The following is a 25,198-nucleotide window of genomic DNA, read 5'->3' as shown; positions in this document are numbered from 1 at the left end:
TAATTACGCACATAGCAGCACACAAGTTGCTGCTGCTGTGACAACGGGGCGCCTCAATTTGGACACCTTGCCCCTTTTCGCATCAAGAGCACCCACCCATATCCACATCCAAATTGCCATTAAACGAGCGGAGGCGTGGCTGAGAATAAACGACAATGGCGTTCTGTGGCCATGTGTGGAAAATGAGCTGGCGGCGGGAAATGAAGCCTCAATCGTGCGAGGTGCAGAGCAACAAAACAAATTCATTTTCCAGGTGCACATTGCGGGTTCCGCTGGCAAACTCGATGACACACGCGCGCATATGAAGAGGAAACCTTGGGAGGATTACCAACTGAATTGCCACGCCCCTCTCGGCTTTTAAATGAATTTCACTTCCGTTTTGCGCCCTGCCATTCAGCTGTTCGGAAATGGTGGAGTGCACAGCACAAAATTTTCCAGTGTAGCGCAAATGAAATTATCACAACTTCACCAGAATGTTAAATGTAAATTTTGCAACAAAAATCCAAAGCAGCTTAGAAGTAAATCAAAATCAAATGGAAATTAGGAAAGAAGATTAAACATTCCAAGCTTAAAAGCATTTCCCACTCTTTCCCAGCGTTTTTCCCAGTGCAGCACACGCCTGTGAAGTAACTGTTTGCTCTGGTTGCTGGTGTAGCTGCTACCGCTGTGGATGCTGCAGTTGCTCCAGATGCTGCTGCTGTGTGTGTGGCCGCTGCAGGGGATGTGGCACCTGTGCTCGCATTAGCAGCTGGCTTAGGCGAAAGAGAAACACGTGCACATGGATTTCCTTGGCACACTTTCGCGGAGCTTACGGATACATTACTTCTTCAGAGAAGTCCCACAGCCAGGAGGCGAAAGAGTTTAAGGCCGAGAATTGCATTTTACACAATATCGTATTTTATTTAAAACGGTCTTTACTTTACACAAGGATTGCAGCTGCCCACAATACACAATGCAATACCTATACGAGTATGTGCTCCTCTGGCTTTCAGGGAATCGTCTATGGATATGACTTTAAAGGGCCACTTAGCTTGGCATTTGCTAGCTCCTAACTAATCAACACTCGTCCAGCAACTGCTGCTGCAATCCGCATTTCTGTCAGTGTAATACATTTATATGGTGGAATAGAATGTTAATCTGTGTATACACTATATACTCGTATATATTTAGTTTTATTCGCACTGTGGGCAAGTTTTCCGCTTGTTTTCGTTTAAACATTTACATTTATGTAACTTTTAGTTGCAACCAGAATACGTAATACATAAATACCTGTACGCAGATGTTGATTATATATTTCATTAAATAGTTAGTGTTAGCACAAGGATACTTCGTAATGAAATGCAAGCGCAAAGTTTATCAATCTGAAGAACAAATATCTGTAGGTGTGCAGGATCAACTTGATCTATTAGAGTACATAGTTTCAAAAGCGTTCGAAAGGAGAGTTCTTGAAAGATTCGTGGGCCACAGAAAGACAATGATTTGAATTGAACCTATCTGATAAAATATCTATTAATTTTGATACCTCTCACTAAGTTAATCTAAATATCACTCGGTTTCGATCTGCATTCGGAATTACAGCATCCGCTCAGATGGAGGACCCGTAATGCTGACTTGGCGGCGAATCCTTGGCTTCAATTGGCTTCAATCTCTGGAGGTCCTGGAGGAACTGGAGCTCCCGGAGGTCGTGGAGGTCCTCGAGGTTACACCTCCTCGTAGCTCTTGCACTTGGGCATCGGACCGGACCACCGGCCATCCGGCTGGCACTTGGGCCGCTCGGGCGGACCCTCGTAACTCTGCACAAATCCGGGGCGGCACTGGACGCTCAGGTAGTCTCCGGCGTCGTAGTTGAACTTGAGCGGCGCTATCAGCCCGTTGGGCGGATCGCCGGGGTAGGGGCACTGCGATTTGCCTGAGATCGTGGATGGTCAGTGGGCATGACATGCGTGTACGGATTGTATCAGGTGGTTTCAGGTTTCAGATTTCAGGTTTCAGGTATCAGGTATGTTAATGATGATTCGTGATCGGTATCGAAATCGGTCGTTTGTTCGGCGGAAATACAACACAAGAGTCATTAATTGGGTTGATCTGTGAGCGGGCCCACGAGGAGGAGGAGGATCGGTGGAACGGTGGAACGGTGGAGCGGTGCGGTGCGCCGGCAATCTCTCAATCTCCGGCAGCGCACGCATATACATATACGTGTCTATGTCAGTGAGTGTGTGGGTGAGTAGCGGGTCTACTTACAAAAAGGCGGCGAGTGCGACCACTGTCCGTTCTCCGTGCAGATGATGCTCGACTCGCCCACCAGGCTGTGCCCGTCGTTGCAGCTGAACGTGACCAGGGCGCCCACGGTGAGGCGCCTCTGGCTCAGGCTGGTGCCTCCGATGCGCCCGTTGAGCGGCGCCACTGGCATCACGCACTGGATGACTGCGGGGGGATCGGTCGGCGGAGCGGCGCACCAGCAGCAAACGAATGTTGTACGAATGTTAGTAACGGAAAATTAGTAAGCAGAATTTGTAGCAATTTGAAATAGTGTCGAAAAGTATGCATTCAAAATCGGGATTTCTGGTTGCATAAGTTTAGACAGCTCCATGAGAGATTATGTGAACTTTGGATTCCAAAACAAAACTCCTAACGAAAGGTTCCTAGCTTACTGCCTGCTCAAGGAAGTGTCGAGCCCACAGTACTGCCCACAAAAGTCCCCGATCGCTCACCTTTGCAACGAGGAACGGGGCCACTCCAGACGCCCGACGGCTCACAGTCCAGCTGCGCCGGTCCGGTCAGCTTGAAGCCCCACTGGCATTTGAACACCGCCCGCCCCCATGCCGAGGTGTTCAGCTCGATCAGGCTGAGGTGCGGGTCGTCCAGCTCCAAGCGCGGACACTGGATGGCATGGCAGGTCGGCGTCGGCGATGACCAATTGCCGGAGGCCAGGCAGGTGGCGTTCCAGGCGCCGTCCAGCCGGAAGCCCTCGGGGCACTCGTAGTGCGCCCGCTGGCCCAGCTTGTTGCCCTCGAGGCGCAGCTTGAGCGGCGCCAGCGGCTCTGTCAGCTGCGGACACGTCGAAGTGGCCACCACGACGGCAATGCTGTTGGTCAGTCCGCGCGGCGAGGTGCAGGTAAAGGTCCCGGAGTCGTTGTTCTCGATGTTCTTGATGCTCAGCCGGTAGCGCACCGCTTTCTCCTCCTGGGCGGGAGACCATCCTGTGAAGGGGAGAGGTATTTCTACTGAATTATAGCCTTCAGAGCAGCTTTCAAATTATTACACGGGGTAGGATCTGAGATTTGATCATGAGTTGTCAAGCAGTTGAAACACCTATTTACTCATTAGTGTTTGCATACCCATTATTCCTAGAGTCAACTCTCTCAGCCATACCAGACTTGTTAAAGATGTGTAACAGACAGAAGGAAGCGTTTCCGACAATATAAAGTATTTGGATCACTAGCCCGTCCTTCTTTCTCTTTTGCACATCTTCGTTTTTTCGCACTCCCCGAGTAACAGGTATGTGATAGTCGAAACACCCAGTTAAACACCTCTCCTGTTGCTAGCGTCTAATCGCTCCCCTTAAGAGGAGCAATAGGCGCTCGGCTTACCTGTGGAATACTGCATGTACCAGCTGGTCCAGCTCCACTCCGGAGTGCCCCTAACCCTGGGATACATGCAGTCCATGAGCACTGTGCTGTGCGGCGGAACGGCCATGACGCCGGAGGGCTCAAAGGAATGGGAGCCGTTGAAGATCTTGATGCGGATCGAGGGGGCGCTGTCCTCCGAGTAGTTGGTCAGCACCGTGGTGGGCACGCAGCTGGGCATCCGCGGTGCCCACAAGCCGTTGGAGCAGAGGACCCTGGACTCTCCCAGGAGCTTGTAGATGCCCAGCTCCTGGCAGCGCGCCTGCAGCGAGTGTCCGTGCGGCAGATCCCATCCCACATTCTGGACCAGGGGCAAATCGCAAGCAAGCGGTGAGGAAAAGCGAAAGGGTGCACATCGTATTTTGGTGGAGGGGATAGGCAGAGAGAAGGCACAGGGAGGAAGAAAGAGGGAGAGAAAGAGAGAGAGAGAGAAAGTGGAGAAAGTTATCAAATAATCAGACGTTCCCGCGAACTGGGAAAGTGGCGCAGGTCGCTCTGGCGTGCAGTCCTCGCATTCAACATTCTCCGTGTGCGAGTATCTGAGTGTAGGTAGTTGTATCTGGTTTGTTGTATCTTGCATCTGGCAAACTGTATCTTTTATCTGTTAGCTCCCTGCTGGTGGGTGTTTGGGGGTGGTATCTGTGTGTTTTGTGTGTGTTGGTGCTTGGCCTGTGGGTTTCTTGTGGGTGCAATTCTACACAATACTACACAGCTACTACGACGACTCACAATTTCTGTATTTGAGAGAAGTGTCGATTTGGATAATCGCGTTTTACGCCAGCCGCGATTTGGTGGGATCGGTGTCTGCAAGAGAGAGAATCAGAGAGTACCAAAAAACACACATACTGTAGAGAATCGTTTTCGTTTGTATTTCGCCCGATTTCGCTCGAGCATCGGCATGCAGATGGCTTGGTCGCTGGTCTGGAGATATTGCGAAATTGCGATATTGCGATATTGCGTATTACGATATTGAGATTTATTAGGTGAGATTTTCAGGCTGAGATGAGGATAGAGCGATAGACAGGTGAGAGAAGACAGAGACAAGCAGAGGCGCAGGCAGAGAGAGAGATAGTAGATCAAGGTCGCAGTCGAGATCGAAATCAAAATCGAGATCGAGATAGAGATCGAGATAGAGATCGAGATCGGAGCTGAGCTGGGCTGAGATCCCCTCGCAAAAGCAGTCGAGTTATAGACATGAACGCGGGAAATCTCCGGAAATCTACAAAACGTATGCATGTACGAGTTCTGGGTGTACCGGTGTGTGCGTGTGCGTTGCATGTAGGTGTTCTTGTGCTGTAGTGGTGGTGGTGGTGGTGGTGGTGGTGCGGCAGCCAGCTGACCCAAGGATCCGGGGATCTTCGGCCTCTAAGCACTTACCACTGAAATGTTGCGGTAGCTGAGCAGCAAGTGCGATGGTATCCGGTTCACGTGGCAGCTTTTGTAGAGCGGCTGAAACTTCACATTCCCATTATCGTCTAGGGATTACAACGCCGCAGGGAGGAGAAATATCATACCAAATGTTTACTTGTACAGATTCTTAGCCAGCATGTTTAGTGTGTGACGTGGTTCTATGGTTGTTCTAGGGCAACTTAAGAACCAAGTCATCTAAAAAATTGTGTTTGAGGCCCTCAGAGGTGTAGCTAATGTCATATATTAAGAAAACTTTTCTTTAAACTTATGGTTTTTTGTTGCAAAGTGTATACTACCTTGCAGTATATCAGTTCCTATATAATTGATGATGCAAATTGAAGATTCATGAGGTGATATGTATAATATAATGTTAAAAAAAAATATTTTTAAAACTGCAGAACGTACAGAGCAGTTAACAATCCTATAAATATGAGTTAATGTCACCTTTTGCTTTGCTATGCAAGGTATAGCATCAATTCTTTCTTTTCAGGTTAGATATACGGATTCGGAATCAAAATGGCGTGCAAAGTAATGTTCTGATGGAAAATTAAAGTGCATAAAGTAACGACGCACGTTTCCATTTCGCCGTGCAACTTTAATTGGCGAGCATATTAATTGGGTTAAAATGAAACAACAATCGGATTGCGTGCTGTATTCGCTTGTGTACTGATTGTGTAGTCTTTATTTGCGCACGTAAATAAATGAATTCGAAACTGTTTGTGTGGCTTAAGTGTACCTGTAATTGGAGCTATGTATCTGCAACTGCAACTAAGTATCTGTGTGTATGTCAATACTTCAATATTTGATGGTGCATTGTCGTGGGCGTGAGTGGCTGGAGGCGGGAGTAGTTCACTTACCCTCCTCGTTGGTGGCGCACAACGGACCCACCCACTTGCCCTTGACGCAGCGGATCTTGCACAGCCGCCGATCGCCCATGGGTCCGATCTCGCCCGGGAAGCGGATCTCGGAAACCTCGGTGAACTGCTGCAGGATGTCGACCTCCTCGTCCTCCTCCTCCTCCTCGTCGAACTCCGGGTCGTCCGGATGGAAGGGCGTGTAGCCAGCCTCCTCGTCGTAGATACCTGGATTTTCGAGGCGGGACGAGAAGAGCAGAAGGTGTGGGCGTCGTGAGATGGGCAATGTACCATGCCAAGAAACAGGGGAGGGGTAGATAGACGTTCAGAGGGGGATAGAGCAAATAGAGCAAGCATCTAATGAGCCGTTGAACGGCATGCGAATGAAATGCAGATGAAGATGCTGATGCAGATGCAGATGAAGATGAGTATGCTAATGAAGTGTCGGTGGACAATGAGCGATCTTAATGCCCATCCATGTTGACCCAAAACTCGACTCCAAGTTGGGCCGAAAGTGCGAAAGACGCTGCAAAATCCTCGAGTACGCCCTTGGGCACACACATTAAGCCAAGGAGAAGCCATCGAGAAACCACGAGACGTGCGAAAAGTGCTGCCGGCTGAAAACTTCAATGGGTTGCTCCAAGTGCTTAGATATGCATTAAAAGAAAACCAGAAGGCTGGCGAAGTGGCCACTTAACAGGATACAACTTCATTTCCCAGAAACCCCATCAAAAGCCGGCACTAAAATAAGGAGATGTGAAAAGGCAGAGATAACACCAAAGATAATATTATGCTGGCTAATAGAAAATAGAAAATAGAAAAAAAAACCAGCTGAAAAAAACAGTAAAGGATGCGGAGCAGGACTCGGACAAAGGAGCCCCAGCTGAAGCCCAAGGCAAACAAAGGAGCAAAGGAAAATCATTCCGGCCAGAACAAAGGGCCAACAACGGACAACTCTCAACTCTGAACTCCAACCACGACAAAGATATGGACTGGCAAATAAACCACGCAGCCCGATGGCGGAAATGGGGTAATGAAAAGCCGTCAGAGAGGGTGGAAAATGCCAGGACAGGTGGAGTTTCGGTGGGGAGTTGGGTGCAGGTGCAGGTGTGATTTTGCTGGGGGATGAGCCATGGCTGGAGAGGATGCTATGGTCAGATGCGATGGCTGTGGCTTTGGCTGTGACTGCGATTAGCTTTTACGAGTAGTTCGGTGTGTCCTCCGCTCTCAACTTCCGTTAATGTTTGGGTGTTCGTGTGTACTCATGTGTGCTGCTGTTGGCTGAAATGCCCTTGCAAAAGCGTTTCAATACTCGCAGCTAGACATTGTCAAAATGTTGCCACATTATAAAGCTTGGGGCATGGTGAGGCGCCTGAGCTGCTGGCCAGCCGCTTGGGAGTCGGAGCTGGCATGGGGTTCACTATTCACTGTTCAATGGCTAACTGGGCGTATACTTGATTTCGTATATGCTTCTAATATATGCATTTAAAAGGGCTAACTAAAAGTGTTGTGTAGATAAAAGCAATTACATCCTGATGGAAGAGTTAAAAATATTTAAACAGTCTTAAAATAGATTTGCAACAAGTTTTGAGCGCGTTTCCAAAGACCCAACAGTTAACAGACTTGGGCTTGCAGCGGACCACTTCTAACTGGAACTGCCACTTGGCGACCTTTAGCCTTTGCAAGGGATTTCCGGGCGGTGGACTCCGACCTCCGTGGGATCTCCGTGAGATCGGACGGCGCGACACGGACGGACAGACAGACAACGAGACAGCGACAGCGACGGCAAATCAAGGCTTCAAAGGCATTGGGCACTGTGGCATTGCCAGTGTCTGGCCGCCGTGCGGGCGCACACTCACCCTTGTCCTTGCGACTGGTGGTCTTGGAGCTGGAGTCGCCACCACCCTTCGGACGGCTCAGTGCACCCGTGGTCTTGCCGGACTTGCGCTTAACACGTTGCCACAACAGGGCCACTCGTGCACTGCTCGACTGATTTCCGTACTGCTGGAGCTCCTCCTGGTCCGCTAGCGGTTCCGGTTCCGGCTCCGGCTCCGGCCCGATTCCGGACTCCGGTGGCAGCTGGCCGAGATCGCCCTTGAACTCGGTGCTGCGCCGGCGACGCCAACGCGGGCTCCGGTCACGCTGGTCGAGCTCTGCAGCGTGACTGTCCCCGCGACGGCGGTGATGAGCAGTGGACTCCGGATGGCCCAGTTCCAGTTCGTCCTCCTTTGGCGGTTGCCCGTTCTCCAGTACCTTTTTCTTGGACTGCTCTGCTTTGGGCAACTTGCTCTCCTTCTTCAGCGACTGCTCCTTGTCGACGACCTTCTTCTTGGGCTTCTTTTTGAGGAGCTTTGTGCACTTCTCCTTGCCACCCTCCGCCAGGCACTTGTTTAGTCTTGCCTTCATTTTGAGCTTGTGCAGCTTGGATTTCAGCTCGCGATTTGGCTCACGGCTCTTCAGAATATCAGCTATATGGACATAGTACACATCTCCCTCGGCTGCCAGCTTGCTGCCCGCCCAGCGATCCGTTTCCGGTGAGGCTTCTGTGTCGTGGAGGATGGCATGCCGCTTATATCGACTGCCACGACCCCTGCCTGTCTGCCCATTTTCATTCTCAATCCTGCGCCGACGGCCGGAACCCGCACGTCGTCGTTTTCCCTGCTTGCGATTGGCATTTAAGCGCTTATCCTCCGGGTCCCCGTGGTGGTCCTCGTCATCGTCACCCAGATCATCGTCGCCAACCAAGCTGGCGGCTGCATCGCCCACATGCAGGTGGTCGTCGCCCAAGTCCAGCGAATACGGATTGATTACGGCCGCATGGTTCTCGTTGGGGTTACGCGGCACCGAGTCCACGAACTCCACATCCGCCGTGGTGAAGTCCTCCGGCAGGTAGATCTGCGTGGTCTCGAATTTAGCCAGCGGCTGCTCCGTCGTCGCTTCCGGCTTTACAATCGTGAAGCGCACATCCGGCGCCCGGCAGCCTGGCGAGGCATCTGCGGATGGATAATGAAAGCGGAAAATATGAACAGTGGCACACATTATTAAATATTGTCCCTTAATATAGTTATTGGGAAAAATGTAGTTAATGTTGGCGTAAATACTGTGTTAATAATTAAAAGCTCAGGCTCACAAAATTGCCATTTAAATCTAATGAAATTGTGTAGCAGAGGCAACAATGTCTCAATCCTTTGAATAAATCATTCAATAATCGCTAGTTGCCTGCCCACTGATGGAGCTTACCAAACGAATTCACCCAAGACTTTGGCTTGGCTGGAGGTAATGCAATTTCAAGTCTGCCAGAAACTCTTGCCATAAATATTTCATATGTGATCTAATTTGATAACTTGGCCTGGCTGGGAGGAACTTTCCACTTGACGTCGCCAGACTTTGAGTGCCATCGAAATTGCAAATTTCCAATATGCATTTGGCATGCAGGCAAGTAATCAGGGGGCGCAGTGGGCGGTGGTAAAGGTCGTGGCCCAAACGCACTGCTCAAGTTTCAATTTTACATGGGAGGTGGGGGCCAGGAGCAACTCGAGCGGAAACAGAGTCAGAGTCGGAATCAAAATAAGGATTTCAGTCGGCTGCAGAGCTGGAGAGCTAAAGTCGTGGCAGCATTTTCTGCCATTTCCAACTCCAGGCGGCCTTCGGTAATCGCCGACGGCGGAATTAAAGTTTTCCCAGCCCAGCTCTCGCTTTCCACTTTTCTTTTTGTTCGCAACGTGTCATGCACTTTGTCGGAAAGTAGGTCGAGTAATGTATAATGGCATAGCAAATAAAATCACAGAATGTCCTGTAATTGATGAATGGCAATCGCCAATTAGCAGTCCGTGCAAATGCAACAGAGTGTCAAAGTAAAATGAGCTGTGACCATCGGACACTGCCACTCAGTTGATTAAGCTGGAAGAAACAAGTTAGCTTTTTAAATTTAATCTTGGGAAAGTTTAAAGTTGCCTAAAACGAGAGTGGTAGCTGAATGAGGTATCTCCCTGAAAGTAGTGCAATGCATTGCATCATTTTATTACGCAAAATGTTTAGTTTAGTTACCAAACATTACATTTTAAGTATATAATCTCTTAGCTGAGGCTTTCAATTGCGCAGTTTGATATAGGGATTGTTTGATTAAAGTGCCCCCAAAAGCTTTGCTTTGCCACTAAATGTAACAACTTGAAAAAATGAGTTGAAAAACCTTTTTTTTACTGCTACAAAAGATATTTGACTTCAATGCAAGACAAGAGTCAGTTCTTCGACTATAAGATACCCGCTTCTCAGCTTTGCTTAGCGTGCAGATAGAAACTGGCACCAAAACCAGTAAAATCAGATAAATTAAATTTTTTATATTCCCAATTGTCGTCTCTAAATTTCACATGTGCATCAGCTTGAGAAAAATAAATAAAAAGACGTTTTTCCTTACCAGTGCACATAGACTTACAAAACAGCTTAAACAAATTTGAATGTCTGGCGTATCGATTAAAATTGTACACCAATGAAAAGCTTATTGGGTGAACGTGAGCTGAAATATCAACCAGCTGAGCGACAAAGATTCACACGAGTATATGTTTATAGATCCTAATCTAATCAAAGCTGGGCGCTTCTCTGTGTTGCTGATGGTGAAAAGCTCACGCGGATCGAGAGCTGGGGAGCAAAACCAAAACAGTGCTGAGAGTGAAGGCCACCGAGCCAGTTCGCCCACAATGATTTGGCTTCTGTGGCTCTCCGTGGCCATGAGTGTGGTCGTCCACTGGATTTACAAGGTAAACAAAGACTACTACATCCTCGCTTTCTTCGCCAGGCGGGTTCGAACAAAGGACGGAAAACCGCTGGACAGCCTAGTTCCCATGCCCAAGGGTCGAACTCTGTTCGCCAACTGCTTCGATCTGTACGGAAAGGACTCTGGTGAGTAGGTGGCGACCTTTGACATCAGGCTTCTATCACTATAAGACTTCTCCTTCCTGTTTGATTCGCAATATGAGACCAAGTATTCACTCACTTGCGCCAGTTGGCGAGGAAAAGTGGAAACAGCTATCTGCAGTACTCGATGGGATTCTCCAACTTCAACGTTATAGATGCACATAATGCGGCGCACATACTGAACCACCCCAATCTGATAACGAAGGGCGTAATATACAACTTTCTACACCCTTTCCTGAGAACTGGCGTTTTAACAGCGACAGGTGAGAATGGAAAACTTAAAAAGGAAACGCTGATTCTAAAGTTCTCTATTGCAGAAAAGAAATGGCATACGCGACGCAGTATGCTCACCAGGACATTTCACTTGGACATACTGAACCAGTTCCAAGAAATCTTCATGTGAGTGAAACTGAAATCTTTGCCTCAACTTGGGTTATTTTCCTTATCGAATTGCACATACTATGCATTTTTACAGAGCGGAGAGCTTGAAATTCGTTAATCACTTCGAGGGACAAAATGAATGTGTGGTTTCCTTGAGGGACCACATAGCCAGATTTACCCTGAACAGCATTTGTGGTACTTATACCTTTCATATCTGCGTGCCCATTAACAATCGGTGATTTTCCAAATAGAAACTGCCATGGGAATCAAACTGGATGAAATGGCAGAGAAGGGCGACCGCTACAGGGAGAACTTTCACATAATCGACGAGGGGTTTACCAGGCGCATAGTAAACCCTCTCTATTGGGACGATTGCGTATACAACATCTTCGCAGGACACAAGTACAACGCAGCCCTAAGAGTGGTACACGAATTTTCCAGCGAGATAATCGCGAAACGCCGAATTCTACTGGAAGAGGAGCTGGAAAGTAGGAGAGCCACTCAAACGGCTGACGATGACATGTGAGCTAATTTGGAAATTAGTTTTCTTACTGATAAGCTACCCTTTCCGAACACCAGATGCGTGGTTAGGAAGAAACACTTCGCCATGCTAGACACCTTGATTTGCGCCCAAAAGGATGGCCTAATCGACCATATTGGGATTTGTGAGGAGGTGGACACTTTGATGGCTGAAGGGTACGACACCACCTCCATTGGCCTGGTCTTCGGCCTGATGAATATGTCCCTCTATGCCGATGCACAGGAACTTTGCTACCAGGAGATCCAGGAGCATATTCGCGGTAATTCAGTCCGTTGATGTAAATGTGAGAGTCATAGATTGCGATTTCCGCACCTTTCCAGACGACTTGAGCAACCTGAACCTCAGTCAACTAAGTAAACTGAACCAATTGAGCTACTTCATAAAGGAAACCATGCGCTTGTATCCATCGATTCCCATTATGGGTCGTCAGACACTCGAGGAAACGGAGCTAGAGAATGGGCTAATTCTGCCGAAGCGCTCTCAGATTAATATACACGTCTTCGACATCCATCGCAATCCCAAGTACTGGGAATCGCCCGAGGAATTCCGCCCAGAGCGATTCCTACCCGAGAACAGCCGGAAAAGGCATCCTTACGCCTACATTCCATTCAGTGCTGGACAAAGGAACTGCATAGGTAAGTGAAAAGTGTTCAAAATGCCGGTTCTCATATGTGTCATCTATGAACCACAAAGGCCAGAAGTACGCCATGCAGGAGATGAAGACCCTGATGGTGGTCATCCTCAAGCAATTCAAGATCCTGCCTGTTATCGATCCCAAGTCCATTGTCTTTCAAGTGGGCATAACCTTGCGCTTTAAAAATAAAATAAAGGTCAAGCTGGTGAGGCGGAATTGCGCTCAGTCATTATCGATTTAAGGATATTCACTATGCTAAGTATCAAGTAGATTTAAGTACTTCGCTGATATTAAATGGCTAATTGGCCCTGACTTTTCAATGCCAACCCTCGCAGCAAGAAGAATAATAAGCCAAAGTTAACAATGAATAAATCAGAAAATATGTCAATGATAATAGTGCAGTGCACTCTTTTAGTTAACCGGTTTTTCTACAGTCAAATGTAACATTGCTAAGCTTTCATTAAAACAAACTCACCGAACACCATGTTATTGATATGATATGTGAACTCGATCACAAATCGGAGCTAGTCGAGCGCAAATATATCAGTATGTATATAAGTATGTGCAATCTAATCTAGTTTCGGCAGCTTATATACATATGTAATTGTTGCTATTAAACCGACTGATAGTACAGCTGCCAAGATAGAAACCTGCGATCGGTGCAATCAGTGTGGAATGGGAGTTCCGACAACGCGGTTGTGAAAATATGATTGTCGTGTGGCTGGTTCTGGCCCTAAGTGCGCTGCTGCACTGGCTCTACAGAGTGAACAAGGATTACCACGTCCTGTCCTTGTTCGCCAAAAGAATCCGTTCGAAAGATGGAACCCCTATGGAGCTCATCGCTCCCACGCCCAAAGGCAAAAGCATATTCGGCAATACTTTCGACTTGTATGGCCGAGATCACGGTGAGTAGTGGAAATGGCCCCATTCGAACTTTGACCCCATTTGGTTGATATAACCAAGCTATTATCTTTGTGAACGTACATTAATGCATGTCTAGCTGGTGTTTTCAATCACTCGCGTGAGCGAGCTGCGCAAATGGGTACTAGCTACATAGAATATTCCTTTGGCACTGCGATTTACAACATTATCGATGCGGAAACCGCGGAAAATGTGATGAATCATCCCAATCTCATAACCAAGGGACTCGTCTACAACTTTCTGCATCCATTCTTGAGGACGGGCTTGCTGACATCGACTGGTAAGTTGGGATGTCGATCCATCACTCGGCTTTCTTCCTACTCCTTTATTACAGGCAAGAAATGGCATGCTCGCCGTAAGATGCTCACCCCGACATTCCATTTCAACATACTGAACCAATTCCAGGAGATCTTTAAGTAAGATGCCTCCATTTTATTGAACCTTAAGCAACTGAGGCATTCCGATTTCAGAACGGAGAGTCAAAAGTTCCTGCAGCAGTTCGAGGGTCAAGATGATATAACCGTGTGCTTACACGATGTTATTCCAAGATTTACTCTAAACAGCATTTGTGGTGGGTTAGCCAGCACCTTAAGTTCATTGATGCACCCTTAAAATGCATGTGTATATCGCATCTTCAGAAACCGCCATGGGTGTAAAGCTGGACGAGATGGCCGAGAAGGGCGATCGATACCGGGAGAACTTCGGGCAGATTGAGGAATGCTTCATTCGCCGCTTGAGTAACCCACTTTTCTGGGGCGACAAACTCTTCAACATATTTGCTGCCAAGGATTACGCCGCCGCCCTCGATGTGGTCCACGGATTTTCAAGCGAGATTATTGCCAAAAGGAGGGTTTTGCTAAAGGATGAGCTCGACAAAAGTCCAAGCACCCAAACCGCTGATGATGATGGGTATGTACATTGGCCTAATAACATGCAAGTTAACTATACTTACGAATGTAAGTTAGATTTGTCTCAAAGAAGAGATTCGCCATGCTGGACACCCTTATTCATGCTGAGAAGGATGGCCTCATCGATCACATTGGCATTTGTGAGGAGGTGGACACTCTGATGTTTGAGGGCTACGACACGACATCGATTGGCCTCATCTTTGGCCTAATGAACATGTCCCTATACCCTGACAAGCAGGAGTTGTGTTTCCAGGAGATTCAAGAGCACATAGACGGTAAGCCAAGTGCCTAAAGCATTGGGAAACCTCTGATGAGAACGTTTTCAGATGACCTGGGTAACTTGGATGTTAGCCAGCTGAACAAGCTCAAGTACCTGGAGTACTTCATGAAGGAAACCATGCGCCTGTTTCCCTCGGTACCGATTATGGGTCGTGAAGCCGTCCAGGAAACTGAGCTGGCCAACGGACTGATCCTGCCCAAGGGCGCGCAGATAACCCTGCATGTCTTCGATATTCATCGCAACACCAAGTACTGGGATTCCCCTGAAGAGTTCAGACCAGAGCGATTCCTACCCGAAAATGTCCTGGACCGTCACACCTACGCCTATGTTCCATTCAGTGCTGGGCAAAGAAATTGTATTGGTAAGCGCGGCTCGTTTGTCTCCATCCATTGACTTCCTAATCAGTGCTTTTATTTTGCAGGTCAAAAGTATGCCATGCAGGAGATGAAAACGCTCATGGTGGTCCTTCTGAAGCAGTTCAGGGTTGTGAAAGCTATCAATCCGCAGAAGATTGTATTCCATATGGGTATAACTCTGCGCACCAGGAACAAGATTCGCGTGAAGCTCGTGAGGCGAAAGTGAGCTTGGCCATAATAATTAATTGAATCACTTAATTATAAACTTCAGTCTAACTTGAGCTTGTACTCGATGTTATTCATTATTTCATATTTCGCAAAGCTGTTTGCTCATTTTGAAACACCCATTTCAATAAACTGAGGAAGAGTACATTTATAAAATGGTTACTAGAACAGTGAATGGTTACAGTGTACCTAGACAACTAGAACAGTATATTCTTCAGTGTACCTAGACAACTAGAACAGTACATTCTTCAGTGTACCTAGACAACTAGAACAGTATATTCTTCAGTGTACCTAGACAACTAGAACAGTATATTCTTCAGTGTACCTAGACAACTAGAACAGTATATTCTTCAGTGTACCTAAACAACCGAACCCATACCATACCATGCCACTCGCTTGCGAACTCGACCATGTGTGTGAGGCAATCTATCTAATCAGTTTCGGCTTTTATACCGGTATTGTTTGTTTGCAAAACCGGCTGCTAGAGATCTCAGTGATCAGTTGGTTGCGACATTTACGCGGATGCGGTTGTCTAAAAATGTTATTTTTGTGGCTCGTCGGAGCTTCTATTGTGCTGCTGCGATGGATTTATAGGCTGAATAGGAACTACTGCATCCTTGGTTTCTTCGCCAAGCGAATTCGAACCAGGAATGGACAGCCCCCGGAAAGCATTGCTCCCTTCGTAAAGGGCAGTACTATATTCGCCAACAGCTTCGACTTGTATGGCAAAGATCACTGTGAGTTATTGGGGGGCTTTGCTGGCTTATCTATGCTAATGCCATCGTCTCACTGCTGTGTTTAATTAAACGCTCAGCTGGAATTTTTGAGCACTCGCGTGACTGTGCGAAAATACTGGGCAGAAGCTACGTCGAATACGCAATGGGAACTGCCATCTACAATGTCATAGATGCGGATAATGCGGAGCATGTGCTTAATGATCCAAATCTAATAAACAAGGGAATGGTTTACTATTTCCTCCATCCATTTCTGAGAACTGGGTTGTTGACATCCACAGGTTAGTTTGGCTTAGCATTGCTTCATTTCCCTTTCAATATCGAGCTATTTAGGAAAGAAGTGGCATGCGCGGCGGAAGATGCTCACCCCAACTTTCCATTTCAACATTTTAAATCAGTTCCAGGATATTTTAATGTGAGTTTTGAGTGTTAACTTAATAACTGTTTCAAAGAACTTGCCAAACTAATTACACCAGAACGGAGAGTCTGAAGTTCCTACAGCAATTCAAGGACAAAGATGAGGCAATCATCTCATTGAACGAAGTGATTCCCAGATTTACTCTCAACAGTATTTGTGGTGAGATCGAAAGAACTTTGAGAATGTATTCAAAATAAATCCGTATTCATATCCATATCTGCAGAGACGTCCATGGGCGTTAAGCTGGACGAGATGGCCGAGAAGGGGGATCGATACCGGGCGAACTTCAGTCAGATCGAAGAATGCTTCATTCGTCGCATGAGTAACCCACTTTTATGGAGCGATACACTCTTCAAGATGTTTGCCGAAAAGGATTACGCTGCTGCCCTCGACGTGGTCCATGGATTTTCAAGCGAGATCATTGCCAAGAGGAGAGATCAGCTAAATGATGACATGGATGACAGACGCAACACCCAGGCCGCTGATGATGAATTGTAATGCATCCGGCAGTCTTCCAAGAGTCCACTAAATCACCGCTTACTTCAGATTTACAACTAAAAAGCGCTTTGCCATGCTGGACACCCTTATTCGTGCTGAGAAGGATGGCCTCATCGATCACATTGGTATTTGTGAGGAGGTGGACACTCTGATGTTTGAGGGCTACGACACGACATCGATTGGCCTCATCTTTGGCCTAATGAACATGTCTTTATATCCCGACGAGCAAGAAAAATGCTTCAAAGAGATCCAAGCACACATAGATGGTTAACTGAGCGGAATTACTCAAGGGACGATTTAATAAGCATATAAAATCTTGCAGATGAGCTAAACAACTTGGACATCGGGCAGTTGAACAAATTGAAGAACCTGGAGTACTTTATCAAGGAAACCATGCGCCTGTATCCCTCTGTTCCCGCCATTGGTAGAGAAGCCACGCGGGAAACGGAGCTGGCCAACGGTCTCATCTTCCCCAAGGGTTCCCAGCTTGCTGTTCATATCTTCGACATCCATCGCAATCCCGAGTACTGGGATGCGCCTGAAGAGTTCCGGCCGGAGAGATTCCTACCCGAAAACTCGCAGAGCCGTCACACCTACGCCTATATTCCATTTAGTGCTGGCCAGCGAAATTGCATAGGTACATATGTAGTATCGCTTTCCCCAATGGAATGGTCATGTATAACTCTTCTATGTAGGTCAAAAATTTGCTATGCAGGAGATGAAAACCCTAATGGTGGCCGTTCTGAAGCAGTTCCAAATTCTGCCGCAAACTGATCCAAAGAGTATTGTGTTTCAAACTGGCTTAACACTGCGGACCCAGAAGCAGATTCACGTGAAGCTCTTGAGAAGAAAATGAAGCAGCTTTAAGGAAATGGATTTATTCACGCAACTCTGTTAGTCATAAAGTGCAATGAACAATAGTTTCATCCAAAGACTCCTTTCTTCTCTGGGTGTAAAAATGTCCTGTGACTGGCTTATGGCCGATAATCGTTGGCATCTCGACAGCTGCCGCCCTATAAATCATTCATGCCCTGGCGGGCAGGAGCAGTTCTCCTCTATTCCAGCAGCTATTACAATTCCAACTCCCATTTCCCTCACAGTAGGGGAGTAGGACCTCCCTCCTATTTTCGAGGCAGCCAGGAAAAGTCAAGTAATCTCTGTCCTTTAGCTCACATATATGGCAATGCAAATGCATAATGCGCTGGCGACTTTTTGTCATTTGGTTCTCTTCCTGCGGAGGCTGCAGCCCTTTTCCACTGACTCCTTTTTGCTTTAACTGCGATTTTGACAGTTCGTTACTCAGTTATACCATTTGCATGTGTTATGCAGACTCAGCTTTGTTCTAAGCACATAAAATGTGGCAAAGAGACATGTGACCATGGGCTCGCAAAATGCACTCTGTGTGATGCACTGAAAGAACTGCGACGCCTTTTGGATAGTTCTAGCCACCTTTAGCTGCCTTTAAATTCTAAAAAATAATTATATCGATATCAGTCCGTTTCGAGAGGATGCCGTTTGCTTGTCCTTCATATGTGGTTTCTGTGGTCTACGGGGCGTGTTCAAAAGAATTATCGAAAACGTATATTTTCTAGTGTGCGCCCAACTCTTTCCAGCATCTTCATCTGCCCCCATCCTGGGGGCCCAGGATTTATGGGACAGCACATGGAAATGGGTGAAAGGCAGCTCTGGTTTAGCTGCTACTCCGGTTACTGCATATTTCATCAGTGCTCTGTGCGCTTGTGCTTCGTCGCCATAAGTCAACATTAAATGGATTCCATTTGTGAGCCATGTAAATTAAATTCCCCTCGCGCTCACATGTGCCGAGCAAACGCTTGGATTTCAGCAAACTGAATCGGCCAGGACCAGGTCCCCAGCTCAAGGTTGCCCGCGTAATTTACACCCCTCACCTGACTGACTGCCAAAACATTAAAACTGCGCATCAAAAGTCGAAATACTTGTACAGCCGAACAAGAAGTCGCAATTTCCGCCACAAAAGAAAAGTGCGCCGCACTTTTGCCTGACTGAAGGACGAAAACCCCAAAAGCTCAACAGCTCAACAGCTGCTCCTGTCGGTTTGCCAGGGAAATCGGGAGGCAACCAACTGGAGGGATGGCGATGCCGATGGAGGCAGAGTGAATTAATTACTTTATGCGCATCTGCGTGTCGCTGTCGGGCACTTTACACCTCCCCTTCATCCGCTAGCCCCCTGTCCATTACCCCATATCCGCCCATTCCCTGGCCGGTTTTTCCTTCCCTTTCGCAAAACTCACACATGACGCTATTAATTTCTATTACCATCCTCGGACGGCCTGCCATACTTCATTACGGGCTTTCGTGCAATTGCCGTTTGCTCGAGCTACCTTTCATTTCCCCATGCCCTGATGCACTGAGAGAAACGATTGGGAACTTCCGCAGGACCGCAGCTCTTACGAACAAGAGTATCCTCTTAAGTGTGGTTCATTATTAATTATTTTACATGGAAATAATGTGAGTATGGTTAGCCTTTGTTAAATGTGTTGCGTAAAGCTGTTAGTCTTCTGATTAAATCACTGCAGAGTAGTGCAAGCTTGCATGCTTATTCAAATTCGTAAGTAATAAATTATCGTATACCCTCGAAATAAAGGTCAAATACTTGCACATCGTGTACAATGGATGAAATACATTCGCTTTAAATGCTGTACTAAATTCATTTCAATCAGCCTATACATGCTCGAATTCTTTTTCTTTTTTTTCACTGGCAAAATAAAGTACGTGCTTGCTTTTGCATATGATGTAGATTTAAGGACTCCATGATATCTTGCTTTGAATAAGGAAACTGAATGAGCTCGTCACTTATAGCTCAATATTAAATGCTTACTGGATTCATAGTTTTTATTACTCATTTTTGTCCAATGTTTTCCGCAGTGCCCCTTTTCGCGGTGCCCTTGCTTGTTTGTTGACTCTGATTGGGATTAAGGTTGCCCATGGGCTCTCGGCTCGCTTTGATTGCCTTTGTGCCGCAGATGCCGTGAAATATTTCATTTGCTGCCAGTTATTTGCTCCTGCGCTCTGCAGCTTCCCCTCCCGCTCCGGAATCATTTCCACTCCGGATTTATTTCCTTTTTGCTCGAGCGTGTGTGATAATCGCTGGGCGCTGGGAGCTGGGCGCCTTCCATGGATGCGTGGAAGGCCATTTAATAAAGTGACCGAGTTCGAGGCAGCTCATAACAATTTATTATTTATTTATTTTCGTCCGCCCAGCGAGTGAAGGTCAAACGGAGGAAGCCCACGTGTGTGCGGAGCAATTAGGACTCACCTGGCTCGGATGTGGTGCTGGTCTCGACGGGCTCCGTGTTGGCATTGCTTTTGTCCAGGACCAGCAGCAAAACGGTCAAGGATATTAGAGCCCAAAGCGGCTTATGGCGCATACGTTGCCTGCTCCACATGTCCAAGGATCAGATTGAGATTGCCAGAGCTTCGGCGTTGTTTTGTTTCGTTTGTTTAGTTTGTTTAATTCGATGAGTCCTTTCAAATAGCACGGAAGCTAACACCACTGCACTTCTCGCGTTGGCTTCTTAATGTGCCAAAAATAGAAATCCACTTGGCCAACTCACACACACACTGGCATGCCAGCAGTCACCCACACTCGCGCCAAACTGTATGCACCGTGTGCGCGTGTGTTTGTGCTTTTGGCTTTAAAGTTTCACTTTTACTCTGAGTCTTTTGCGGAGTTTTATTTTCTCGGATCTGGGCACCTCTTCTCTCGAACGACGACAATCGAATGCCCCGAATTCTGCGAGCGTCTCGCTTTTATACCGCTCGTTGGATTCTGCGCAGCTTCGGCTCCGCTTCGTTCGGCTGAATTCGGCCGCATTCGGCTGCATTCGGCACTCGACGAAGGATCACACTCGACGAAGCTCGCCAAAGGTTGTGTCACGTGCATTTTGCCGGCAAATCCTGTGTTTTTGTTTTGGTTTGGCCCATGTTTTGCTTAGTCGGTGTTGCTCTTGCTGTTGCTGTTGCTGTTTTCCTCTTTTCCGATTTTCCTCTCTCGCCGCTTTCGCTTTTCGCTGTGCCTGTATGTGTGATGTGTGTCTGTGTGCGTGCCCTTGTAACTCTCACGTAGCTTTCCTTTTGCCCACCCCCAACCCCCCAACCTCTCAGAGAACACCGCCACTCACGTGGCCAATCCCCAGCTACAAATGAAGTTTTCCGCTTGCTGGCCACGTTGATTCGGTTAGTTTCCAGTTTAAAACTAATTTAATTATACTTCCTTAGTTCAGATACTTCTTACTGGAGCAGTGAATTGCAGAAAATCAATTACTTTTTCTATGGGAAACCGCAATTGAAAATGATATAGGCGCAAGACTTAGTTCCGCATATCCACAACAAGGCGTGTGCTTTGAATAGAAAACTATATTTAATATAGTAATATTTTATGTAAACATGCATGTATAGCTGCTTGTATACAATTAAACTAACAGTAAAAGGCAAATTATCGAGTCAAAGTACCCAAATCACACTGGTGGATCATATTATTTTGAATGTAATGTTCAGCATAAAAATCTTGAATAAATCAGGATTTTAAATTGAAAATGCAGCAGCCAATTATATTATTATAAATATATCATTAAAGTGGGGTTCCGCATTCACTACAAGCTCAAATTGGGCGGAGAGGAGTGGAGCCAAGTGGTCTGCAAGGCACCCACCTGGAGCGCCTGCTCCTCAGCTTCAGCTGCCCTGAGAAGTATGCTATCAATTGTGCTGACGTCGCCTGTCTGCCGGCTTCTCCTTTTACTCCTGGCCAATAATCAAGCAGCAGTTGCGGTGATTCCGAGGCCTCTGCTGCGCCCGGAGCCAAATGCCATTTGGCAACCAGGTTGCGGATGCCACTTGGCCACTAATTACGCAAATGAATGCTCCGACAGGACGCCCCTGGTTGCCCCGCAAGATAAATGTCACTCATTGGATGTTCAGGTTGGTGCTGGCCAAAACCGTAACAATACTGTCTGGGTGGCTCTTGTCTGCCGCTTTGAAATTTTGCTGAAATGCGAAATGCGAAATACGAAATCCGAATGCGAATGCGAAACGCGCTCAACTCCAGTCGAGTGGAAAATGAATGTTTGTGTGCTGCATTCTCCCCCTCAGCTGAAAATCCAATTGTGCAGCGGCATTATCTTTTGTGTATAATTTCTGGCATGCCGTCCTGGCTCTCCCGAAACTTTGGAATGCAATCAGGCTGAAAATTTATACGTTTAGCACGTTTATCCTGCCCTCAGCCAAATTCAATTTGCTGCCCTGCAACCGCAGGCTGAAATTACATCTCTGGTATTCCAACTCAATTCGATGCCCACAAGCCGAAGGCTAATAACCAATGATTTCCTGGGCGCCAATGAAATGCGTTCACCTGACATGGTCGCAGCTTTTCTATGGCAAAGTGCCCGTTGCCTTTCATCTGCGTTCGGCAGATTTAATTATTTAATCAAGACAATTGCTTACTGTCTGCGAAAAGGGCAGACGCAACAAACTTATATTACATACACATGGCTTACCAAATCCTCATTTCGGAAGAACGAATTTGTAATGTGCGCAGTAAGTCATGCAAAAGGAATATTTGTTTTGGTCAGCTTGGCAGCTGATTACGTAACTAACCATCCAATCGTTGTTATAATTCCCTTTAAATTCAATAATCTCCTTTTCATTTCAATGTAATGATGGTTTCAGGTAATTTACTTTAGAATGCATCCAAAAGCGAGCCTAAATTAATGTATTCCTTAGTTCGCACTTAATGTTCTCAATATTCAAGTGCTCAAAAACAATTTGTTTATAATAATATGTATGTACTTTTCCCGATCCAAAAATAATTACATGACAATTGACTGCAATCAATAAAATGTAATATTATTATCTATTATTTGGCTATTTGATTTGCACAGTGCACCGAACGCACAAGAATCCCAATCGCAAGTAAATCAACTGGTTCTTAACGCCATTTGCCGGATAGTGAGCCGAGGGATAAACAAGGACTCGCGCCCGATGGCCAAGTTCAGGGATCTTGTCTTGTCATGCAATTATCGAGTTTTAATGAATTTTCGCGCGCAGTCAGAGGCGGAATCCATTAAAGGACTCGCGCAGACAAGCGGATGCGAAGGCGGCGAGGAAGTGGCCAACTAATTACGCCAGGACACTTGGCACACAAAAAGCGGGCACCAGCAAATGCTCGAGTTAATTGCATTGCCAATGATGCGGCAAAAGCGTTTTGACGACCAAGGGGCCATTAAGTCATTAAGACGCTCAAAATGTCATTAAAGAGCGGCCCACACGAACACTCGAATATAATCTGCGAAAATCGCAGCTACAAATTATTTGGGACTTCCAGTTTCGATGCAAATATTGGCTTTACACAATCATCATCTGGCAAAAGTGATTGAAGGGCTCTCCACTTTTCGGTCGTAATTAGGGCATATTCTCATTGAATTCCAAACGACACTAGTCGGCATTCTCTGCTGGCCAAAGTTAACCGCAGCTGTCGGTTTGGTTGCCCAAAACGCCTAATGAGCCGGGTCAGTGGGCTAATCCGAAGTGCCAGATGGAAATTCCCGCTGCAAATTAAATAACTGTCTAATTGCTTGCCATTGGCAGCAGCGTAAAATGTGCACGACTGCAGAAGTAGCAGTGGAAACGGAAACGGAAATGGAATCCCTAGCACCGAAACACAACTGACACGACCCAGCAATAAATCTCAATTGATCCCGCAGGTGCAGTAGCAGTTTGCTCGATTAAAACTCCCTCGACGGCAGCGCCACCGCAGCCACCTCCTGCATCAGCGGTCAGAGGTCAGAGTAGCCAGTAGAGGTGGGGATGTGTGTGAACCCGTGGCACATACTCGCACGTTAAGTGGCAGCAACGAGCCACAACAACGACCCTTCATTGGTGCAGAAACGCTTTCCAAAAGCATTGGGAAATGAAAAACTTGCATGGTACAAATGCAAGCTGGCAAAAGTTTAGCTAACCCTGCATTATTTAAAGGAGCTTAACCTTTTTATTTGTTACTTACAGTACAAATGGGATACATCTTGAAGGACTCCAATCTTAAAGTGTTTCACATATAAAAGTATTGGCTAAAGAGTTTATAAGAACATTGCTAATTAAAGCCAGTGAGATACAGCAATTGAATGCAGACGGGGAGCAGGAATGCCGACGCATGGAACTTGGCCATAAATGCTTCAATGGGCCATTTGCGTGGAGCAATGGTTATGGCGAGAATAAAACCCAGCCAGTGCAAGTAATGTTGTGGCCAAGTCCCGGGCTCAAGCCAGTTCCGTCCAGTGGTCAATGGCCAATGGCCAATGGCAGGGCAAACTTTGGCCAGTAAACAGCATTAAGTAACCTCACGCACAGCGGGGTGGGTATGAGTGTGTGGGTGTTATAGTAGCAACTGCCTTCGGTGTCCTTGTCGTCCCAGTGTAATTGCCTCGGATGACTTGCCCCCTTTCGCTTCAGCTCCCGCCGGCCCTTCTCCTGGCCAACTGGCATTGACAAGCTCCATAATGGCCATTCACCGCAACATCTGGTTTACGTTGCCAGTTTGCGATGGCTTCGACTCGCTTGGAGTCCCAGCAACTTTGCTTCCTCGCATTGATTCCCAGGTACACACAGCCCCCTATCGAGCAGCCTAATTGAATATCCTTGGCATCCTTGCAAAACTTCTGACCGAGCTCCCAACCGCAGTCGAGCCTCGCTAAATTGAAAATTGCATCTAAAGTGAAGGTTTCAATACCACAATTTCAAATCCAATGTATTAAAAGTTAGCTTCAAAGCATATTTTAATATGTATTACATTCCCAAAATTAACGTTTTCTTTTGATATGTGTGGCATTTCAGATTAATTAATTATCTTCCTATAGCAAAAAGGTAAAAGCATCAAGGTCTTTTTGCACCTGTGTGAAATGTCAGGAAATCGGTGTACATTAAGTTCAAATATGAAATTAAAAAGTTTTGCCATTGCACATATTTTCAACTGTGATCAAAAACATACATTTTTATGTCAAAATAAGTACTACTGTATTTGGCATGGGGCAGCGGATGACTGTTTTCCATATTTCAGTAAGCATAAGTTGCTTATCGCAGACGCCCATTGATATGCGCATGTGGAAATCCCTTGGATGCGGCTGCCAAACCCTTATCACTAGGACCAGACGTAGAGGGTCTGGGGAAACTCCGGAGAGAGCTTGGAAAATGGCTTGGAGACGGCTCCACATGCACATCTTGCTGCCCCTTCTCCAGCCAACTGCATCTACTTAGCATAATTTGCTGCCTCTTTCCTGTCTTCGTACACAGAACTTGTCGTTGCGGATCCTGGGGGTCGGGCGTTTCTGGCTGTCGCTGACTCAAGTTGCGCTGCCAGTTTGTCTAGACAAAGACAATGTCTGCATACAAAGATTATGCTTTGATAAGGCATTTAGCAGATGGTCAGTTTGTACGCTTTTCACATCTCAGCATTAAAATGGTTTCTTTCCAAA

At 46.7% G+C, this 25,198-nt stretch overlaps 4 protein-coding genes across 6 annotated transcripts; 3 read left to right on the top strand and 1 right to left on the bottom strand.

The window, feature by feature from the left end:
* Positions 1-874: 874 nt before the first annotated feature.
* LOC6540586 (locomotion-related protein Hikaru genki) lies at positions 875-20,463 on the bottom strand. 2 transcript variants are annotated; one of them, XM_001970297.3, is made up of 9 exons: positions 19,993-20,463; positions 7,750-8,883; positions 5,894-6,118; positions 5,004-5,101; positions 4,356-4,430; positions 3,591-3,927; positions 2,712-3,200; positions 2,242-2,424; positions 875-1,909 (listed from the first exon to the last, which is right to left on the bottom strand). In XM_001970297.3, exons 1-9 carry the CDS (start codon positions 20,120-20,122, stop codon positions 1,701-1,703), a joined length of 2,880 nt encoding a protein of 959 aa, XP_001970333.1. In that variant the 5' UTR covers positions 20,123-20,463; the 3' UTR covers positions 875-1,700. The 2 variants fall into 2 exon arrangements, with proteins under 2 accessions (XP_001970333.1, XP_015014561.1); XM_015159075.2 differs by lacking the exon at positions 4,356-4,430.
* On the top strand, positions 10,476-12,836 carry LOC6540629 (probable cytochrome P450 4p2). 2 transcript variants are annotated; one of them, XM_001970300.3, is made up of 8 exons: positions 10,476-10,786; positions 10,864-11,064; positions 11,119-11,200; positions 11,277-11,377; positions 11,434-11,704; positions 11,762-11,982; positions 12,044-12,358; positions 12,417-12,836. In XM_001970300.3, exons 1-8 carry the CDS (start codon positions 10,498-10,500, stop codon positions 12,596-12,598), a joined length of 1,662 nt encoding a protein of 553 aa, XP_001970336.2. In that variant the 5' UTR covers positions 10,476-10,497; the 3' UTR covers positions 12,599-12,836. The 2 variants fall into 2 exon arrangements, with proteins under 2 accessions (XP_001970336.2, XP_026834186.1); XM_026978385.1 differs by having other exon boundaries at positions 10,480-10,786; positions 12,422-12,582.
* LOC113564052 (cytochrome P450 4p1) lies at positions 13,064-15,203 on the top strand. The gene is made up of 8 exons (XM_026978386.1): positions 13,064-13,262; positions 13,358-13,558; positions 13,613-13,694; positions 13,749-13,849; positions 13,917-14,187; positions 14,244-14,461; positions 14,513-14,827; positions 14,888-15,203. Exons 1-8 carry the CDS (start codon positions 13,064-13,066, stop codon positions 15,046-15,048), a joined length of 1,548 nt encoding a protein of 515 aa, XP_026834187.1. The 3' UTR covers positions 15,049-15,203.
* On the top strand, positions 15,566-17,607 carry LOC6540615 (probable cytochrome P450 4p3). Its single transcript, XM_026978387.1, has 8 exons — positions 15,566-15,784; positions 15,862-16,062; positions 16,115-16,196; positions 16,258-16,358; positions 16,423-16,693; positions 16,746-16,963; positions 17,020-17,334; positions 17,393-17,607. Exons 1-8 carry the CDS (start codon positions 15,586-15,588, stop codon positions 17,551-17,553), a joined length of 1,548 nt encoding a protein of 515 aa, XP_026834188.1. The 5' UTR covers positions 15,566-15,585; the 3' UTR covers positions 17,554-17,607.
* Positions 20,464-25,198: the final 4,735 nt, after the last annotated feature.

The sequence above is a fragment of the Drosophila erecta genome, unplaced genomic scaffold (genome assembly GCF_003286155.1).
Source record: "Drosophila erecta strain 14021-0224.00,06,07 unplaced genomic scaffold, DereRS2 tig00000055-arrow-pilon, whole genome shotgun sequence".
Taxonomy (NCBI): Eukaryota; Metazoa; Arthropoda; class Insecta; order Diptera; family Drosophilidae; genus Drosophila; species Drosophila erecta.
Note: the sequence above shows the minus strand (reverse complement) of the source record. Positions and strands in the feature narration are given on the sequence as shown.

Bases quoted from the DNA above. Each gene is read 5' to 3' on its own strand.
- LOC6540629 (XM_001970300.3), top strand. From the start codon at position 10,498: ATGGTGAAAAGCTCACGCGGATCGAGAGCTGGGGAGCAAAACCAAAAC. The intron at 11,705-11,761 runs GTGAGCTAATTT...TCCGAACACCAG, and splicing joins CAAACGGCTGACGATGACAT to ATGCGTGGTTAGGAAGAAAC. The intron at 12,359-12,416 runs GTAAGTGAAAAG...TGAACCACAAAG, and splicing joins TGGACAAAGGAACTGCATAG to GCCAGAAGTACGCCATGCAG.
- LOC113564052 (XM_026978386.1), top strand. From the start codon at position 13,064: ATGATTGTCGTGTGGCTGGTTCTGGCCCTAAGTGCGCTGCTGCACTGG. The intron at 13,263-13,357 runs GTGAGTAGTGGA...ATGCATGTCTAG, and splicing joins CTTGTATGGCCGAGATCACG to CTGGTGTTTTCAATCACTCG. The intron at 13,850-13,916 runs GTGGGTTAGCCA...TCGCATCTTCAG, and splicing joins TACTCTAAACAGCATTTGTG to AAACCGCCATGGGTGTAAAG.
- LOC6540615 (XM_026978387.1), top strand. From the start codon at position 15,586: ATGTTATTTTTGTGGCTCGTCGGAGCTTCTATTGTGCTGCTGCGATGG. The intron at 16,359-16,422 runs GTGAGATCGAAA...CCATATCTGCAG, and splicing joins TACTCTCAACAGTATTTGTG to AGACGTCCATGGGCGTTAAG. The intron at 17,335-17,392 runs GTACATATGTAG...TCTTCTATGTAG, and splicing joins TGGCCAGCGAAATTGCATAG to GTCAAAAATTTGCTATGCAG.
- LOC6540586 (XM_001970297.3), bottom strand. From the start codon at position 20,122: ATGTGGAGCAGGCAACGTATGCGCCATAAGCCGCTTTGGGCTCTAATA. The intron at 5,102-5,893 runs GTAAGTGAACTA...TGTAATCCCTAG, and splicing joins GTGCGCCACCAACGAGGAGG to ACGATAATGGGAATGTGAAG. The intron at 4,431-5,003 runs GTAAGTGCTTAG...TCTCTCTTGCAG, and splicing joins GCTACCGCAACATTTCAGTG to ACACCGATCCCACCAAATCG.